The sequence below is a fragment of the Typopeltis vanoorti genome, chromosome 23 (assembly GCF_054136105.1).
Source record: "Typopeltis vanoorti isolate ZY-2024b chromosome 23, IOZ_Tvanoo_1.0, whole genome shotgun sequence".
Taxonomy (NCBI): Eukaryota; Metazoa; Arthropoda; class Arachnida; order Uropygi; family Thelyphonidae; genus Typopeltis; species Typopeltis vanoorti.
In genome coordinates this window covers 74,813,797-74,835,078 of record NC_143571.1, presented here as the reverse complement: position 1 = coordinate 74,835,078, position 21,282 = coordinate 74,813,797, and the positions used below count along the sequence as shown (strand labels likewise).

The 21,282-nt window shown below is 34.3% G+C and overlaps 1 protein-coding gene and 1 long non-coding RNA gene across 3 annotated transcripts in view; one reads left to right on the top strand and one right to left on the bottom strand.

The window, feature by feature from the left end:
* The window catches only part of LOC150093991 (monocarboxylate transporter 12-B-like), a 75,885-nt gene that overhangs the window by 10,908 nt on the left and 43,695 nt on the right, over positions 1-21,282 (top strand). Inside the window, exon 1 of one of the 2 annotated variants that reach the window (XM_090412584.1) lies at positions 15,594-15,651. The exons of the other annotated variant lie outside the window; for it this stretch is intronic. Coding sequence (XP_090268710.1) covers positions 15,636-15,651 — 16 coding nt within the window. The 5' untranslated portion in view covers positions 15,594-15,635. Of the gene's footprint in view, positions 1-15,593; positions 15,652-21,282 lie in introns of those variants that run through there. 2 annotated transcript variants of the gene reach the window in all.
* Positions 1-21,282, bottom strand: part of LOC150093992 (uncharacterized) — a 102,028-nt gene that overhangs the window by 65,506 nt on the left and 15,240 nt on the right. The window lies entirely within an intron of this gene.

The window sequence follows — 21,282 nt, the reverse complement described above, 5'->3', positions numbered from 1 at the left end:
GAAACCGATATATGCCGTACTTTCTGGTACGAGCAACTAAACCTTCTCGAGGTGTTTTTAACCTTAAGTTAAGCCAGCTGATATCAGACAAAGGAGCCCATTTTTGTAAGGAAACTCCAGTTTTTTTTTTACTCCCTAATAGCTAATAAACAGGATAGAAAAATCATGCAACTGACAAACAAGTACACTGACAGTTACGTGAAGAATCGAAATTGGCAGAATCATTCAAATACAGTTGAGCTATAATCCTTGTGTTGCAGAAGAAAGATCAAAAAGACACTCACTGAACAAATAGCAATTAAGTTCATAATGTGTTAGACCACATAAGGGCTTCTGAGAAGCGATAATAGACATGAGTAATCATTATAGCATTATCAGTTTCATCCTGCTCCATATTTATCTTTGAAAACAAAAGATTTTCCTAAATAATAATCACACTCTTTGCTCATTTCAGAGGTGTAGGATAAATCATAAAGGGTGTTCCCTTCTTAATTGAAAAAAATCTGTCGCTATTGATTTAAAAAAAGCAAAAAAAAAAAAAAGTTTTTCCATGAATGCCATCGATACTAGTTGTAGTCTTGGATTAATGCCAAGATAACGAAGGCCATAAAGTATAACTTTGTGATGTCATCTAGCGCCAGTTTGTCTGTCAGTCTACTATGCTTTTCTTTCAAGACAAGGCGAGAATTTCTAGAAAAACAATAAAAAAAATCCTTTACCTTCGTCGAGGTTTGGCTAACTCAGCCTCATTACCGGATCCTGAGTGCACAGAACTGGCCAAATAGGCTTAAAAATGTGCTTTGAATCATTGATTGGTTTGAAAACTCAATGGCGCAAGGTATGCATAAAAAACTAAAGTCTAATTGATACGTTTTACCATGCTCATCTGCCCGCTATTTAAAATATCTAATGTTTTATTCCTAAATAAAATGTTGAAATTTTGACTAATGGACTTAACTAGACTCATCAGCACATGACTTTGGAATTTTATAATATTTTTTTTCCAAAGCGGATTTATATATTTATCGGATAGTTATAAAGAAGTTTAGGAGTTAGGTTTTAGTCATCACAGTTGATAAATTTTGGGCTTTCCAGAATTTTTTTAAACACGTAAAGTATCTTAAATTAACAGCATGAAGTTTACTTCACTTTCTATATTTATGTTTTCTTTCGGTCGCTTTTCTAACTAAATTAAAGTAAAGATAAATAATAAATGCATCGTGTCAACTTAGATAATAATATTACCGATAAAACAAGTTTTTCTAATGTTTACCTTCTGTTATGTAATTCAAAAGAAATACGTGTTTACTTTCCAAGACTGTAAACCTCCAACAACCAAGTGCATTGCTCTCTTGGAGCGCTGAAAATAAATTGACAAATGTAATTAGCGTATTGAAAATTATTGTAACATCTGATAGTTACAATTTTTCCAAAGAGGGATGGAACACACCGGGAGGAAAATTACAAATTTTCTCAGATCGTTTTGAGCTAAGAAACTTTTAATCTAATTGTAAAATATTTTGACAGTTAATTCAATCTTTGAGAAAAAAAAAAGATCAGAAGAAATGATTTTACGAGTTATTTTCATACCAAAAATAATGAATTATAAACGAATAAGTAATGCGAATAAACTTTCGAAATTGTCTTTGTTTAAGATGCAATAAGGCCCAGAAAAAAATATTCTTGCTCAGTGAATGGTCTGGAAAAGATTATAGATGTGAGATAAACGTAAGCTGTCAAGCATAAAGGTGCAAGGAAACATAGCTAGAATTATTGTACACATGCCAAGTACAGGTATATTATTAGTCTCATCATGTATATTAAGCAGAGTCATATTTCCTCAGCACTTATAGTGATGTTTTATTTAAATTTGTTTCATGTGAAGAAAGTAATAAGTATGAAACGACTGAGAAAAGTCCACAGTTTTACAATTGTTTGTAGAGATGTTAACTGTTATCGACTTTAGTATTTTCGTGGCATAATCATGAATATCAATAACAACACTCATTTACGAGTCTCTCTCGCTTCATTTATTTATTTTCGCCACTGAAATACAGGAATTTCAAATGTAAAACCAATCGACCCACTCAGGCGTATCTTAAACTAACTTTATGGTAGCGGATGGCCGCATATCTTTTAACTATACGATTAATGATGGAGCTCCATAAGTCTTTGGTCTTTCGCTCGCCCTCTTCCTTCTATATATAAACGATTTACTAGCTGATAGCCAATCCAATACAAAATTTGGCTGATGAGAGCACATTGCGCGACTTCTCTTTTTCATTTGACAAACCTTACAACGTACAAATCACCACAACCTACAAAACCTTAACTTCTGTTACCTTAAAATCCTCAAAACATTCGCTAATTAGGTTTAGATACCTTTGTCAACTTTAATCTAGCAAAACACAGCTCTACTTTATTTCCCATAAAAAAAGAATCTTTTTTTTTTCAAGTTTATCTTTGATGACACTCAAATCTCTATTCATGATGAGATTTACCTTTTGGGATAACTTTAACCTCAAATTTCTCTTCTCACAAACATATTACAAATATTACCTCTTCTGCATCCAAAAACTTAGGCTTTTTCTCCTTAATTCAAATTATGGGGAAAAAGCCCTTTTCCCCTTAAATCCATTAATTCGAAGCGTTACTTTAAATCCAGACAGTTTCCGACTCTATGCAAATCACAAACTCCTCCGACTATTGAATACTGCTCTCGCATCTGCGGTAGTGGCCCTAAAGAGCTCCCTAAAAACACTGGAATCTATAGAGAAAAGTGCAGTTATTGACCAAGTTTCTCCATTCTCCGAAACGGAGAGGCCTAAACAGTATGAATAATATTTAAAGTTCAAATATCAGGAATCACAGTCTAAAATAACCTATTTGTATATCTGCAGAATTTTTCGGATGCGAATCTACTAAGTAGAACTCCTAGGAATTTGCGGTCGGATTCCAATGCATGCAAGGTTTTTTTAAATGCAATCATACAATTTAGAAGAAACTTTTGGTCGCTATAAATATCATGATGTTTAATAATATATTTCATAAATCCATTTTGGAATTGTACAGAATGACTAAATTTTATAATTTAAATTTTAAGTTAAATTTAAAATCTAAATTTAAATTCAAAACAATTTCTCAAAGTAGCTTAGTGTGGACTTCTCCTTGTCTTTCTCTGATGAAAGACCAATAGACCAGATATGTTACGCGAACGAAGAGAGAGAGAGAGAGAGAGAGAGAGAGAGAGAGAGCTCGGAGTTTGGCAGACGAGTGACTTCGAGAGAGACAAGATAGCGGAAGCTAGATGGGACAGTAAGTGTATCTTGGACGTTGACTTTCTGTATAGTCATGTGGGACACAAAGTGCCTCGGGTATAGAAAAAGTGGTGTTGATAACAGTACAGAAAGTTATCTGGTAAGAAACAACTGGTCGATGGCATAGGCAGAAAAGAAACAACAAGATCGATACCACAGCACATTACTAAAAATCAGTTGGGGTGTTCTGAATTAAATGCGGTGGAAAAACCACTGTTAACTACAACGTTTTTTTCAGTCAAGGTTCTTCTTAGCTACCGGCTAGACTAATTACAATTGGTCAAATAGAAATACTCTACAACCAGGAAGGTTTGCAGTGCAGTTTGGTTATGAACGAAGGTTGTACTGTAAGATAGAAAATCTGAATGCACTAAGTGTTAAACACTGTTACGAGTGTGACAAACATAATAATAGGAGACGGCTATTGATGATATCTAGCTGCCCAACAAAAAAAAATCATGGAGCTATGGCCAAGAAGGAAGGACGATCAGTACTAAGCATGTCGAATGGTGTGATGATTCTAATTCCAGTTATTTAATGGGAACAAAAGGAGAAGGTTATGGCGATCCAAACAAGAAGCCATGTCATACTTGTCAGTCGCAAAGCTGAAAAGCGATGAATAGAAGAATGGTATATAGGGTGATATACAGAGGGAAAGAGTGATTAAATTATGCGTGAAGCGTGGTTTCTTTGTACTCCTAGATCCCTTGATATCAACAAAGCAAGGGCAGATGATGTGGCCTAACTTAGCATCGCGGATGACCAATTATACTCATTGATGTTGACCAGTTACTTGCATCCAATGGACACTTCCAACAGGATATCGCTCAAAAGGGCGAGTAGTCATACACGAACAGTTAGATAAAGATAAGGGGGAATTTACTTTGCAAATCTGATTAACTAGGACTATAGTTTACCTTACATCGCTATTTTTGTTTTTAATCTCTTGGTCTTGTTCTTCGAGATTCTACTTGTTAAATTGCCCAGAGCATTCTAGTGTTGGAAGCAGTTGGTTACAGCAGATAGAAATAGAGATTCGTGCACTCAACTGAGATAGAATTTATGATCGAAGAAACTTCCTATATAGAATAACTGATCAGCCTAAAAGCATGTACGTAGCTTGACTTTGATTTTGACCTGCAGCAGTTAACTTCCGTTGTTTATATGAGAAAGTCAGTCAAAGAACGTGACTGTGCATAAGTGTGAAGTGACACACCATTTTCCAAACCTCTGAAAGCATCGACACTCACTCGTATGCGGATTAGGACATCGTGACTAATGTGGTGTCATAAAAATCGATTTTACAATATGAAAATAAACTGAAATAATCGTATTTTGTTTTGTCAGTAAATGTGATATTTATTAACATCATTATTACATCCGCAGTGTTTATGAGTTCGCCAGGGCCAAGGGTTGGATAATTAAAAAACCTGCTCTTGAAACCAAACATAAAATTTTCAAGCCTCCAAGGGAGAGATAGTCTTACACTGAGTGGTGATAAAATTCACCAAATTCCGTGCTCATGGTAAGACTAGAACCCACCTCCTAGCCTACCGATTGGAGAACAGATACCCCACTTATTTCAATTGAAATATTCTGCTATTCAAATGCTTATTTTATTGTCATTTACTCTCTTTTCTGACTCTATGGTAACTTTTCTAAATAGCTTATGTTGTAATAATAGTCTCAAGAATGTCTCCGGTGAGACATTGACATCTGAAGACAGTAGAAATTATTTATGCAAAAATGTACCACTTACATTTATCACGCAATGCATACGCTCGCAATTGATCCTTTTTGTTTCATTCATAATAAGCAAAATGCAAAAATTAGAAAGATGCACATAACAGTAAAGATAAAAGTGGAAATATAAAACAGACGTATATAGAATTTTGGAATCTGAATAGGTTCACTCTCATTTAGTAATTGATGTGTAGTGGGAACAAGAACTATTTTTCTCTATCATGTATCTATTATTTACAAAAAAATCATAATATATATATATATATGAAATACAAGAAATTTCTTACTTTTCCTTATTTTTTCTAACCAACGTGCAAAACGCTGGAAATAGGAAGAATAATTCCTATCCAGATCATCTGCCTGCCATAAAGCCTTCTTTGGATGACAGGCTCTCTCTCTCTCTCTCTCTGCACCCTCATCAACCAGTATCCCTTAATATAATGGTGATTCAAAATATGATGGGCTTAATGGGTGTTTGAGCATTTTACAAAGTCGATATATAGGACAACAAACTTGTATGATGACACGATTCATATTCATAATAACACTGGAGCTGCTTAACTGATTACAAGCATAAGGATGAAGTGACTCTTACCAGTCCGAAAACGTGGGTGAACCACAACAGTTTATACAAAGCAAGTGAAAGTATGTAGTGAAGTTCTACCAGAGAATTTTGGCAAATTCTGAGACTGAGACTCAAAGCTAAGAATTTTCTTGCTCGAAGACATTCAGTTTATCAGTACAAAAATGAGATTGCATAGACACCAGGGATGCACTATGGAACCTTTGCAGGAATATTCGCTAGCTAGAGAACCTTCCAGAAGCAATTCAGGGTCATAAAATTGGCAAGTTTTATATGTAAATATAACAGGTAAAGAAATGATCCGACAGTGATAGAAAAGGTGATTCACTATAGCATTTGTTTTAAATCATTTGCTTTCACAATACTTGTTGGATTGGTTGGCCGAGTAGTTGACGTGCCTGCTGTCCATCAAGCAGACTGTGGGTTAGAATTCTGCCATAGGAATAGATATTTATTCTAGGAATTAATCTAAGAATAGAATAGATTGCCTTTAAGTTGGTGGTGTATTTCACCGCCTGGTGTGAGATCACTGCCTCGCTTATTGGAGGCCTGAAGTGGTAAAAAGTTCCATGTTTGGTTTTTAGAGCATGGTTTCTGGACTATGTAAAAATAAATAAAATAATACAAAGAAATGATAAAGAAAACTTACCCTACCCATGCACTACAAGTTTACAACCTTTCATTGGTTGGAGACATAAAAAACAGGAAAAAAAAACTTGTAGCCATTTTTAAATGTATACGTACTGTATTCATAATTTTGTTCTGCTTAATTTATTTCTCTAAAGGAACCCGATTGAATCCAGAATTGAAATAACTATGCAGTTTTATGAAAACTGAAATGGCCCAATTTCAGTAAAATCTGAACTTATCTAACCAGAGCCACGAATGGGCGCCAACAACCAAAAGAGCTTAATTGGTGTTTGAGCATTTTACAAAGGCGATATATAGGACAATAAATTGTATGATAACACGATTCATATTCATAATAACATTAGAGCTGCTTAACTGATTACAAACATGCAATTTTGTTTTCTCTTATTATTACACTAAAATAGTCTGACTGAAACCAAAATAGAGATGATCCAAGAAATTTTAGTGTTGATTCTACATACAAATTTTTAAATTCTGTCCATTAAGAGCATTATTAGTATCGTTTGCAATAAAATAGTCCCAAATTGAGCTGAGTAGAGACAATTTAGCATACATACTAAATACCACGTTTCAGGTAATTTCATCCAGTTAGAGTGAAGATACTGCTTTGAATAATTTTGAACACGTTTGCACCCCCCACCCCCGTAAATGGTGTAATTGATTGAAACAAAAATTAAGTTCGATCGACAAATTTTTGTATTGATTCCAAACGCTCTGTCGATATCAACGTTTAGTTGGAAAGGAATCGAATCGAGTCTATGACGCAAAGAGTCTTAACTACTTTTTTAAGGTGAGTTAGCAGGTTCTCATAAGGAAATGGCAGGATTTTTCCTCCAGTTAAATAGACAAATGTGCCTGAAGAACACTCAATGGAGAGTTTTATTTTAGTATTCAAAGGGTCTTGTTATTCAGAATTACGGCGGTGTAACTAAACCGCTGCAAGCAACTAAAATTATGACGCGAGTGTATTATGCTTGTAAAAACAAATCTAATATGATGCTTACGCATTTTGCGAAACGCAAAATGTTCCAAATAACGAGATGAAAGAAATTTTTGTAGCTCACATATAAGAAAATCAACTACAGGAATGCACAAGACGTTTGAAAGAATAGCGTAAAGGTGCAGAACTAACATTAACATAAATTAGTCTAAACAATTGTTTAGAACAACAAAGATTCCGGTTGAAAATATATTCTAGAAATTTGGTTGTAATTAATAGCTTGAAGATTAATTTCTTCAAGTCTCATTCTGAGTGTCTTCCTGAGAATGCTGGCGCAAAGAGAAATGTAAGAGATTTTACCAGGATATAAAAGAGATGAAAAGATGTTAGCAAGGGATTCAAAAACGTCAACAGGATGATAGATTACTGTCCTTATTTAAAAGGAGAAACCACGAGTGTGTCACTTCATTTAAAAACAAACGGACAAGTTGTTTTTCAAAACAGTGGGAGACAGAATAATATCTACTTAAAAACATTCTTTCATTTTTCTTCTGTTTTCAATTCATTGTATTTATCATTTCATAACATAAAATAAATAAATTAAAAAAATAAAGAAACGCATATTTTTTGAGTTTCAAAAATCAGGAAAATGAAATAATATGTTTGAAATCAACATAGCAAATTTACGCATCGAATGTACAGATTTCGATTTATAAGCCTGTATATTTCAAAGAAATATTTCATAAAAAAATATATAAAACATTTTAAACGTATCAACAAAGATAATATTGGCTAAATTATTATTTTTATTAATTAATATTTTGTATATTATTTTATTATTCCAAAATCATAAAACATCGTGAATAAAATAAGTTTTAAAAAACCTTGCATTTGATTCCGACAAAGAAAATAAATAGAAAGATGCAATTAGGATCTTTGTTTTTATATATTTCGGATTAATAAAAACTACAGATTGCAGTCAAAACAGAATTACTTTTGTTAATTTTCGAACAGTAACTTGAACAAGAGAAATAGAACAAACCTAACAGCTTTGAGTATGGATTGAACTTGACATCTTTAGAGTCACCCTTTTTTTTAACTTATTTCACAATCACTAAACTTGGTTTACACACTTTTAATGCACACATAGAAGCATACTTTTTAATGTAGTCATAGTCATTTTTCTTTATTTACACACCTAGATATGAATTTTATTTTTTAAAGAGATTGATGTATCCTTCTACCTGTAATGAGACATTTCAGAGCTAATCTTATTGCTTGTAAATGCGCCACTTAGAAATATCGCCACACTACTCTGTGCAAAAGCTCTCTATTGCTAGGTCAGGGCCGTTCGATAGCACCCATATCTCGACCTCATTCTAGGCTGATGGTGACGTCACAGCATCAGTGATGGATTTATCCAAGGTGTGTACCAGTTTTAACCAGCTGGAAGACGTGCGGGACAGCCCTTGTTTGCTCTGTGTCGCTGAGAAAGTAGCAACTTTTGAGTGGTGAAAAAAAAAACGTTTGACGAAGAAAACTTGCAGGCGGAAAGATATGGAGTCAAGAGTAGGAAGGTAGATGCCCCTTCTCTAATTATTTAGTCTGGAACCAGTCTTGTCTATAAATAGTGGTTTCTGTAGTTTTCGCTTGAGTAAGTAGGACACTTTAGCAATATGCATATATCTCATACATTTCTGTCACATATAAAGAGCAACACATACACAGATTTGTACAGAGATTCGACCTCGCTGGTTTCTTCCATATATTAGAGTGTTTTTAAACATGTGTTCTCAAGTAAAAATTCGCATGAAGGCATTCAAATAAATTAAATTTAATAATAGCTAAATTCTGGTGAAAAGCGAGCTATTGAAGCAGTTTATCTCACTCTGTGTGTGTGTCTCCGTAAATTTCTTGCAAAAGTTGAAAAACTCATGTGTCATTCTATTAATACATTTCTGTCATATTTATATCCCTAAATATTTATAGATATTTATATCTTAATATTTATATCCCTAAAACTAGGAAGACTAGGTTTACAAGAATAAATTATAACATTTTAACGTGTGGCTACTTTAACGGAAGACAGAGAGGGCTTTTTAAATTTTTTTCCCGGGTATACGTGTTCTTTCCTAGCAACTTTAATAGTTCTTTTCTGATAAAACACAAAAAATAAAAATAAAAATTAGAAAATTCATCTATTAGTACAATTAATATATCCCCAATCGATCTCAATAGAATTATAAACTGTCTCAGGTAGTGTGCCACGTAGATACTAAAATTGTAATATTCATAAAGTCTGTGAAGCTTGCTAAACTAATATTTAGTTTATGTAACTTCATATACGTTGGACTGCCTGACTTTTTCTCTTCGATACCATTAAAGCAAGAATCCATGGCTTTGGAAATCATAACTTCTAACAAAAAGCAGTTAGCTTTATACCATATATATAGAGAGAGAGAGAGAAAGTTTTTTACCTTGGGTGTAATATACGTTAAAGATACCAAGAAATTTTATACTTGGTTTTAATCCATTTCCCAAGTAAGCAAAACAAAGTTTTGCGCGTGAAATATACTCACGTCTGATCTACTTGTATATAGAGGGACTTCATATCACTTGCCTTAGTATGTGTTCCGTAATGCAAAGCACGCCCCCTTTCAGATGTGCATAATGTAATGCATAATGGGAAGGGACACTACCCAGACCGGTTTCGACCTATATTGAGTGTTTAAGTACAGGTCATTCCCAAAACTTCGTGCGGTCCCCCAGATCACCTAACAATGAGCAATCCGAAGGACCAAAAACTCAGTGTTGTTCCCCTCCTGACACCGAGAAGAACTCTCAGCGTTGGCTCTACCCATTGGCAGGCTCACTCCACCGCCGAGCAGAGCCGCTGATATTTCATCTTTCATCTGGGAGGTAACAGCAAAAGCCGTGCGCCTCGGTTAACTTCATGGGCTACAGCATTGCCATTCATTACCCCCCCCCCAGGACCTCGGTAACAGCAACAGCAGAGCCTCAGTTAAACTTCATGGGCTACGCTATTCATCATCCAAGCTTCCAACCGGTTTTAATCTTTATTGAGGTGCTGTTTAAGTAAAGATTAAAAATTAATCTTTAAATTTCTAAAAATTAGGCGTTCCCCTAGACCACTCCCTACGAGTGACCGAAGAACCATCCAACTCAGCGTTGTTCCACTCAGTGACAGGCTCACCCCGTCACCGAGAACTTCTCAGCGTTGACTTTACCCAGTGGCAGGCTCACCCCACCACCAGACAGAGCCATAGTCTCAGCAGTGGCCCCACTCAGAGACAGGCAAAAACCTGTCCCAAGCAGAGCCTCTCATACCTCAAGGAAAGGGCCACTTCTGGGTCAGTGGGAGCCAGACCCGGGAGAGATATCAAGGTTGAAGTAATGCAGAAATCATATATATCTCATATACAAGTAGACAAAAGGTGCTTGACCTTCTTAATAAATATCTCTGGATGAGAGAAAGATTTAGAAAGTTTTTTAATTTTCTACTTGGTTTTAATCCTACTATTATATATATAATACACTATTATATATATATATATATATAATAGTGTATGTAAATTGCGTGTGTTCTCTTGGTTAGTTTGCCTGTTTCGTGGAAGGAAAAACCTGGACTTTTTTTTCGTGAGGAAAATCATTTTCCGCTTCTATATAGACTGCCTAACTCACCTTCAGTTGAAAGGTCCCGATAAAGTTCCTAAATAGAATTTAAACCCAAATCTTTCCAACCAAAGAGCATCATCGATCACGACTGAACTACAGAGGCTCTGGACTTTCTCTTAAATAACTAAAAGAGAGGAATTTGCTCCATACTGCTGAAAAACAGCTCTTTCCTCATTAACTGATTCTACAAACGAAAAGTTAAAAATTATTAAAATTAATACTTCCAAATTACATGGCGCGCACGATCCAAGATCGTGTGCAGCATGGTGAGTAATCTTTATGCTCCATTGGCAATATCACTCCCCCCCCCACACACACACCTCATGGCTTTTAATCATTCGGCTTTAATTTTAAACACAATCGGTCATGTGCGATTTATTACAGTATTCGTTTGTGTATTGTACATGCATCTGGTTTTATGTAGTAGCCAAATGTTTTGGCATCATATTTTTAGTTTTCTTCTTTTACGATGACAGCCTTGTCAGTTGATATGTATGGGCCTGTATCATACAAGTAAAATAGTTTCGTTTCTTTATTTGATTAAGACGGATGTGACGTTAGACTTCTGTGTTTCCATGACAATGGTAGATTTTGGCTTGCATCTGCGGGTAGCTTGCGTTGAAAAACAAACCGTCTTCAAGAGCGAAATTGGAGTGTCCTTCGTGCTTCAAAGTAAAGATGCCTTCTTCTATTTCAAACCGTTTTGAGTTAGAGTTCAAGTTATTTCACTAATATGCGAACCATACTTTTTGTAAAGAAATACTCAATATCACGGTATACGAACTAATAGTTTGATTTAGAGAATTTCTTTTAAACTAGAGAGAGAGAGAGAGAGAGAGCTGCAAACTGCAAAAACATATCAGAAAGGAAACAAGAAATAATTAAGAAACAGGTAGTCAGATAGCAAGATTGATTATTTAGATTATGGAAAACAATTCTCAAATCATGGGGATGGTGATTGTATTTACCTGTGCATGAGACCAACTAACTCCCTTTTAGGTGAAAAGTCCTATTAAAGGGCTTTGTCACTACCAATTGCTCTCCGGAAATGCTACAAAGAGAGTGGGAGAGGGAAGCGAATGGATGATTCAGCCGAAAATGGAATAAGAGTAGTCACAGAAACAGCACTACGCCATTTTCATTTTAAAATGAGATCTGTACGGAGCAGAAATAGAAAAAGAGAAAACAATGAAGAAAAAAGGAGAGGGGGGAAAGAAGAAAGAGTGCATTGTGAGAAGAGAATTTAACATTTCACTTTTCGGCAGGCTTTCATCGTTACAACATTGCATTCAGTTGATGAACCCCCGCCAAACGTTGGCTGTGTCACCTTCAAAAAAACTCCAATTGTTTACCACCTGTTAAAGGGCTCATTGCCAGTTGAGGAAAATGTGAAGACCATTTATTTTTATTTTCGTTATGTATTCTAGTACTGCAAATCATTTTTGTTTCTAAGAATATTACCAGGATACAATTCAGCTAGAAAAGAGCTTTAGGGGATCGTATTAAATTGCTAGTATAGCAGAAGCAAAAACTGCTTGATTCACTGATTCTTAGTTACCGACAAAGGAGTCACTTGGAAGTACCATTTCCATATTTGTTACTTTTCTTTTTTCTTTTTGTTATTCCTTAAGTCAACTGAAATACGTTATTAGCATAGAGACAAAACTCGATCTGTGAGTGTTGTCTGAATTGGCTAATAGGATCATGTTTTCGAGTTGTTTGCATTTCCTCACAGTCCTCATACTTTTTTTACCTAGAACAGGACACAAAGAAAGAAGAAGTTATATGGAAAACATATCCTTACACAACAATGAACTCATGACACTGTCTTGTTTCTAAGCTAGGAAATCTCTTGCGTGTCGAGGCCAGTAAACACGGTCTATCCCTGCTTGTTGGAATAAAGCCAAGTGAATAAGTGACGGGTGCAAACCGTCCCTGTTACATCAGGCAGTGTCATCGCTGGATTTACTTGTCTAATGTCATGCAACATGCATAATATCAAAACTATGATTGCGGTTACGCCTAAGCGAAAAATTGAACAACATCATTCAGCGAATTACCATGATGAAATATTGTAGTGGCTGTTTTGCTTCCTAGTCGTTTATTTCATCTTAAGAGGGAAGAGATAGTCCGCTGTGAGCCGGTTAGCACTAAATAGCATTCAGTGCAACGAATAAATAGTGTGGCATTATTAAGACAAAACTTAATAACTTAAATAAAAAATCAATTTAAATATTGTTAAGTCCTCTCATGGGAGTAACAAATATACCTTAGAACAAAGCAGCGAATTGCACTTGAAATTCTCTGATATAGCGAGAATGGTTATCATTTCTTTTCGTGGTTATCATTAGGATCGTGAAAGATATACATTTATCATATTCACAGGAATGAGATATGCCAAACTACTCTCCCTCCCCTCCCCAGACGTTGTCTTTAAACTTCTTTTCCAAATGATAACCACGAAAAGAGCTCGCTCTTGTGAGAATATCCAGCAGTATCCCTACATTTGACTTTTTCACTAAATATGGACAACGTACGTTATTGATCCTAGCTACCAGTATATTTATGATTTCATTCATAAAGAGATTTTCACAAATATTTCAGGTCTATTTTGCACGAGACTATTATATTATTAATAGTCTAGATATATTCTCATTAAAAATACCTTTTTAAACAAACTTTATTAAAAAGAACTCCGATATGATGACTTTCGAAGTAAAACAATTAGGCTAAAATTTACCTGAATCATTTTTTAATAAATAATCTATGAATTTTTTTATGAGTTTTCAATTATAAAACACTCCATAATAGGACAAAACTTAATAACTTAAATAAAAAATCAACGAATTATTGTTAAGTCTTCTCATGGGATAGAAATGATATATGATATTTTTGCATTTTTCTCTCTATTTCTGTTAGTAATTTTAATTCTGTTTAAGCAGAACTTCTGAAATACTGTAATTGCTTAGCAATTGGATAAATATCAACGACCTTATTTAATCATGCATGTCGAAATGCGACCTTGCAAATAGGATGAGAAAGTGTTTTGATGTAGGACACACGACACTGTCGAAATAACTGATGTGTTTTTGTGCCAAGTGCTTATTCAGTCTTTCGAAGAACCATGTATCGTGAAAACATGAGTTTTCGGTGTCATGAAAACATACGAAAGAAAAAAAAATTCAGACGGCTACCATGTGTTACGAAATGTTTAATTTAAATGCCGATATCAAAACACATTATAGCAGCGTGGTCTGTTGTAACGTTCTCAAAGCCTTCTCAAAGTTCTGGAGGTTTTCTTTCATACTATAAAAAAGAAAGCATAATATGGCCTTTATAAAGTCAGTACTTGAATGTAATCTATTTCACATATTTCTGCTTCAATGAGACGAGCTTAAATTTGGAAAGTGGACTAGCAACATATGAAGAAAAAACCAAACGAATTCTACTCTTTAGCAAGCAACGAAACACTCAGAAATAACCTTGTACCTTGGAACCATACGAATCAGAAATAGCCTCAGCCGAAAACATCCATCTGTAACAAGAGAAGTGAATACAATAGCTAAGAAAGAGTAGCGTGATTAATTATTTAAAAGTCCTTGCAAACGTGTCATGCTAAAGTTTTTCTCTTTAAAGACCAAATACAATTACGTGAGATTCTATGAACTAACATTACTATTCCAAGCTATTAAAATTTATATTACTCTTTAATAATTCATAATTCTAGACAAAAAAATGATCCGAAGATAAACACTCCTGATAATACATAATAAAAGAGATTTTATGTTAGGTAATTTGCATTTGTTTCACATAAGAACTTTCCTTATTGTGAAGTAATTAATGTTACTTTAAAGTCGACTGTTTAAACGTATTTAATTAATTCAACAAGATTCCAAGATAACATTACATAACTAATTTCCTTAGCAGACGATATGTGGTCGCCATGGCAACATAACCTGAAAATGTTTTAAGCAAAAATAGATTGCGTAAAAAACAGTATAGCATATAATTTTTCATTTTCTTGTAATTCAGGTTTAATACTTAAATTATTTAATTAATAACTAAATCAATAATTGCCCAATTTATATCAAAATTAAAAATTGCCTCCACAAATTTAATAACGATTCTCAGTAGAAAATTCATCAAAATCAATCCAGATAGATGGCGCTGTTATATGCCCAGAAACGGATAGCCAGACTGACGACAGGTGTGTGTGTTTCTCTTGCAAAAAAAGCAACTAACAAAAATGATCGCAGCTGTATATGTTATATTATTCAAGATGGTGATGTTTAGAATCGTTTATAGATGTGAAGCTTGTTTGTACAAATTCACCCAACTGATCCATTAGCAAAATTAGTTTATGTGTGAGTAGCATAAATCTACGACTGTTTATGCTGCTCAGGATATGAACTGCATAAATATGATACTTGATATTTCTGTCTTCTATCTAGTTTGTTCTGTTGAAAAAAGGGACACTAAAAAATTATAAATTTAAATAGTGCTACTTGTGTCTTTAAGTAGGGTTAATATCATAAAAATTAGGTTTTAGTGTTGTTACACTTTCTCTACTTTTTTCTAGTGACCCATATCTATGCAGGTTTTACTCAGTTCGCTTCTGTTTTCCCTGTGCCTTTTTCCAGACGTGAGTAACCGCATACAACGAGATATTTTTCTACCTCAACGCAACTGCAGCAGTATATCGATTATGGTTTATAAAAGAGGTAAGAACTCAGGATAACAATTGCAATAGAAATATGCCATTTGGAACATGCGATTTCTGTTCAACGATATTTAATTTAATTCTTTGAGAAAGAAATGTTCTAAAGGTTTTCTTGAAAACACTATTCTCGGAAAATATGAATAAGACATATTTCCCCAACTTTATAGTATATGTCGATCTAGCTTTGATGGTATATGCTTTGTTAAAAGACATATGCTCTTCTGTTTAGTGTATTGGTGACTTCTGTTTTCCAATTTTCTGTTTTTATTTTATTTGGTTTTGCTTGGAAGATGTTTTTCAGTTACAATAATCTGAATGTTTATAAGACAGTAGTAGTCCTTTGTTATCACGACCCACGAACTAAACAGGCCACTGGTGGTCTGTTTAGTTCGTGGGTCAACCAAAAGCCTTCTACTACAGATGAATATTAAAATGATACCGTATCCAGTTTGCTTGAACCTTTATCGCAATCTGAGAGCAAGTCAGTCTTGTTCGTCTGAAATATAATAACTGGGAAGGTAATCCATATGACTTCAGCTGACCTTTCCCTGTCCTTTTTATTTATTGAAACTATTTGAAGAAACGATTGGAAAGGGTAGAGAGAGAGAGAGAGAGAGAGAGAGAGTCATTCCCTTTAAAACGAAAAATGATATTAGCTGTTTCAAGGACAAAGAGATGGCACTGAAGACTCTCGTTCTACTCGATAATTGTGCTAATTGATCTGTAGAAAACTATTTACCTCGCTAAAGAGTCTGTGCGATTCTATTCATAGTCTAATTTGTTTCACATAAGAACTTTCCTTATTGTGAAGTAATTAATGTTACTTTAAAGTCGACTGTTTAAACTTATTTAATTAATTCAACAAGATTCCAAGATAACATTACATAACTAATTTCCTTAGCAGACGATATGTGGTCGCCATGACAACATAACCTGAAAATGTTATGTTGTCAAATATATATAACCGACTATAGAGAAATTATACATACATATACTTTTTGAAATGATTTCTTATATCATGATAAGCCTATTCCAATTTCTTCAAAGTACAAATATCTTATTTAAGTCATGCATCCAAAATATAAATGATAATATTTTGCGCAACCGGTATCTAGAAAAGATATCGCTTGCCAGTCAGAAGACAAAAACTGGTCTGACTTTTGATTTAGCGTAATTGTAGATGAAGTGAGAAGATTATATTTGATTGATAATAAGGGAATTGGTTACATATAAATTACTAAACCTTACAAATGATGAGACTGCTACCGATATCATGGATAGTGTCGACTTTTATTGCTCTGGCAGATATATAATATTTGATTCGATGATTATTCAACCAAAATCTTTTTTTTAAAAGTTTTAATAATTATGACTATTTATTAAAACTTTTGATCTAAATTAGCTGAATATATCGATTCAGATGATCTACTAGTGGTGATATCACTCTTTGTGCCGAAAGAAAATGGTTGTTATTTTTTATCTCTTATTTAGAAATAAAATAAAGTATTTGAAAGGTACTTGTTCAGAAAGTGATATATGGTTTTATCGCCCAGTGTGAGCCCATCGTCCTACCTGTCGGATGCCTGAAGTAGCTTAGCTTGACAACTTTTCCTGTGCGGGAGAAATTTTTCAAGTCTATACATCGGGAAAATCGGATTAACTATGTGGCACTAATCACACTTATCAGAACGAATATTTAAACACAATAGAAGTTGAAATAGTCTCAAAAATGCTTTCAAACTCATATTTTTGTGAATTTAGTACACTATATTTTCACTCAGCATTCGAATAAAACTTAAAATATGTGCATTATCACAGGATTCCAAGAAGTTCTATTTTGTGGTTTGCAGATTATATTACTCCTCTCTGGGAGGAAGAATTTTATTAAAATTTGGTACTAGGAAGCTTTACAAAACTTTGTCAAGCTGTTTCAATTTTGTCTTAATTGAACCAATTCAGGTAAATTTAGCGAAAGGCTTCGAAATGAAAGTAACAACTATAATACGGCTTTATGGAACTGGATGGAAATACGTATTTTGAATTTCTTCTAAATACGGTTATCGTTCATCTCAATTTTGGTTTCAATTGGGCCATTTTAGTTGACCAAATTAGGCTCAACAAAATTATGCCGTAGTACATAAGTCAAACAGCTCTGTGGTCAATTGCTCTCATAATGATGTCACCACACAAGAATGCTATTGCAAAACTCACTTTTTTTTATTATTGTCTCGTATAATATAATTTTAGTGCATATAATGCACTAAAATAATAAGTAATTTTGAGTAATTTCTATTCTTGTATGTTACTATATCTAATTCAAAATTACGAAAGATTAGTTTAGTAAAATAATATTGAATGGTTCTTTAATAATAAAGATAGCGACAGATAAATAGCAAAGCACAAAAGATGCATTAAACAACTAACATGGTGAAAAAATGGTTCTACTGCCTCCCCCACGTACAAAGATAGAATTTGATGTATATGCAGATGATAACTGGATCAGAAGATTAATTATAGAAACAAATATTTAAAACATAGTTTCCTCAGACTGTCTTCCAACTGCAATATTCGGAGAATTTCAAATATGGCAGTGACGTCATCTCATCCGCAGTGACTTAAAAAACTGCAGACGTAACCTTTGGTGTTAGGTGCCAAAGAGGCTTCCGCGAATGTGGGAATCCGTACAACGGACGAAGCAGCTAGAAAGATGAATAAGCAAATTCGAGATAACATTTCATAACGATATCAATGAAGAAAGAAATATTTGACCCTTTTTTAAGAAAGTACGTAAACCTACTATGATTTTTCCTAGATAATGGAGTAGAAATCTTAATAATTAACATATCAAGATCCGAACAGTGCATTTATTTTCATTATTTTTATAGGTCAGCCATAAACGCATCATAAAAGTCGTGTTTTCACTTTTATTTAAAAGGTGTCTGTGATAATAACGTGCAATGTCATAAAGCATTCTACGCATAATGAGTACTAAAACAACAGCATTTGTTTACCCCCTCCCCCTTTTTTTCCAAAGTAAAAGAGGAGGGAAATGAAAAATGTGTCAGCGGAAGTGTTGCAATTACTCGTGTAGAATAAAATAAAATAAAAAAAATTTAACATATCGGTTGGCATGGGGAAGTTAAAACTTCAAGCGAACACGTCACGTCTGTTATTTATAACCCTCCCGTAATTCTGTTGCTTGTGTGAAGGATCTATTTTTGGAAAGATCCGTTTTTGACTGTTTCCCCCATTTATCTTATATAATTTACGGTTCACAAAAATATATTTAATTCTGTTTATAAAATGTTTATATATTGATGAGAATTATCTGTGAATTGCAGTTCAATCTTTAAATAAAACAAAGATATTCGCATATTACATCACACCTCTAGTTGAGTCAATCGTTTTCTAGATAGCATTTGATATCACTGGCAGGGAAGGGTAGTTGGGAGGGGATTGTACTGAACACGATAAAGGCATTCAAAACACATACTAAGCTTATTTATAAAGACCTTCGAGTAATGAGTAAGAAAATAAGATCGCTTCACAAACAATAAATAGTATTCGGTATCTGGTATCTAAATTTAGCAAGGATGTGTGATTAATTGAAAATCAATAAAAAAAGAATTTTGAAGACATCCAGGGAGGGTATCGGAAACAGCAAAAATCAAAAATATCACCTAGTGACGCAACTGGTCTGACTTAATGAAGCCCGCTAACTAGTAACTAGCTAGACATCACGTCTCAATGTCATCCTTCAGAATATTGTTCAGGGCTGATTGAACATCAGAATAATTATTTTTCTGATGTTCAATGATAGAACCCAGAGTCACATTAACAGCTGCCTGTCCTTGATAGAGTCAAGGTGAAGGGTGCTGTTTATGATGTATTTTTAAAACGTGTCTGATAAAAATTCCCTTTTTTTTTTGTTTTGTTTTGTCCCATCATTCGCGAAAATACAGACATCCTATATGTATAAAGTCTAGTCAACTATGGCAAGGTTGTTCTACTTTAACAACGCATTAAGGCGCTGATATGAAATATATTTCCTACGTGGAAGTAGAATAACGAATAATTTATAATCAGTCCAAACGATGTTGATAACACTAAACGGATTTCTTAAATAGGATAAAGCTTTAAGTTATTTAAGAGCAGGGTGAGAGGATAAGTGGGTGCATAAATTCAGCTAGCGAGATATTGTGTACCAACACAATAACTGCGCATATCACAAGGATGTGAAATAGCATAAAAATTAATCAATAAAAAGAACGTGAGGCACTTATCTCCCCACAATAATTCGTATGACTTATTGTGGGGAGATAGATAAATAGAGAGAGAGAGAGAGAGAAAAAAAATAGTTTAAGATGAGTCGTATTACCAAGATAAGCGTTATCAGTACACTTTATCCCCTGACATCAAGACAGATACAAACCCATTACTGCACTCAACAGTTTTCTTGAATATATTTCTATACTCTGCAAGGTATATGTATTTCTATATTTGGCAATTCTATCAACAAGATGTTTTCAAGTTATCCCGGAATCCTTTTCTATTTCTTTCTCAAAACAGTGGTTAGCTTATCTAGTTATGATGGCTGTCCCAGTGTAACTGCGATTCGCCTGCCTCCCTGATATTTAGATGAGACGGAGGCGAGAGATTTGAGCACATCAAAGCAGTTTTATTGAAGCATTAATGTACAATAATTAAGCTAAACTGCTCTTACTCTCTGTAAAGAATTCGATTATCGTGATCACATTGGATGATATACTATCGAGTTTGTAATATGTCTCCGGTGATCAGAGTTACCTCCACTGTGAGCACAATGCGGCCTTTCCGGAAGTATGCGGTAGTGCGGTTGATCGAAACGGAGTTCAATCTCTCTCTCTCTTTCTCTCTTCGTCACTACTTCAAGGTCTATTTCGTAAAACCAGCCAACCATTCCAGGAGAGTACACGCAATTCACAGGCATAATAAATTGGCTTCAGAGCTTCAGTTGCTTAGGCGGTAATTCCAAACAACAAGGACAGCAAAAGCGGGTAAAGAAAGGCTTTTTGGTGAAATTTGATATTCCTCTGTTAGTGATTTATAATATAAGACAGAAATAAATTAGGAATTGACTAGAAATGGCAATCGAGTGGCTATTAAAAGTAGTTTAAGCGTGGAGATAAACCGAACTACACGCATAAAACTCGTGAAACTGTTGCTTTCGTGCAGCTATACCTACAATACTACACAAAAATATGAAGAGCCGTGTAATAGGAACGAAAACGTTTGATTTACTAATTACTGTGCAATTTAAAACGAAAGCATGGCTCACACTGACATAATACTGAATTATGACGCACCTTGTCTCCAGATTGCAATATACCCTGTCTACTCCTTTAGAAATGTGTGTGTGTGCGCGTAATACTATATATTGCATAGTTGAATATATATATATTTCATAACTCAACCACACTGCGCGATCAAAGTGTAATCGATCCTTCATTTCAAATACTATAAGTCATGTTAGTTTCTCATCGTTCAAAAACCATGAGAAAGATTCCTCTCTTTGGCTTCATTCTGCACCCAGCGTGAAGCTAAAGAGACGAAACCTAAAATAATAATAAGCAGAAGAAAAATAAAATAAGTA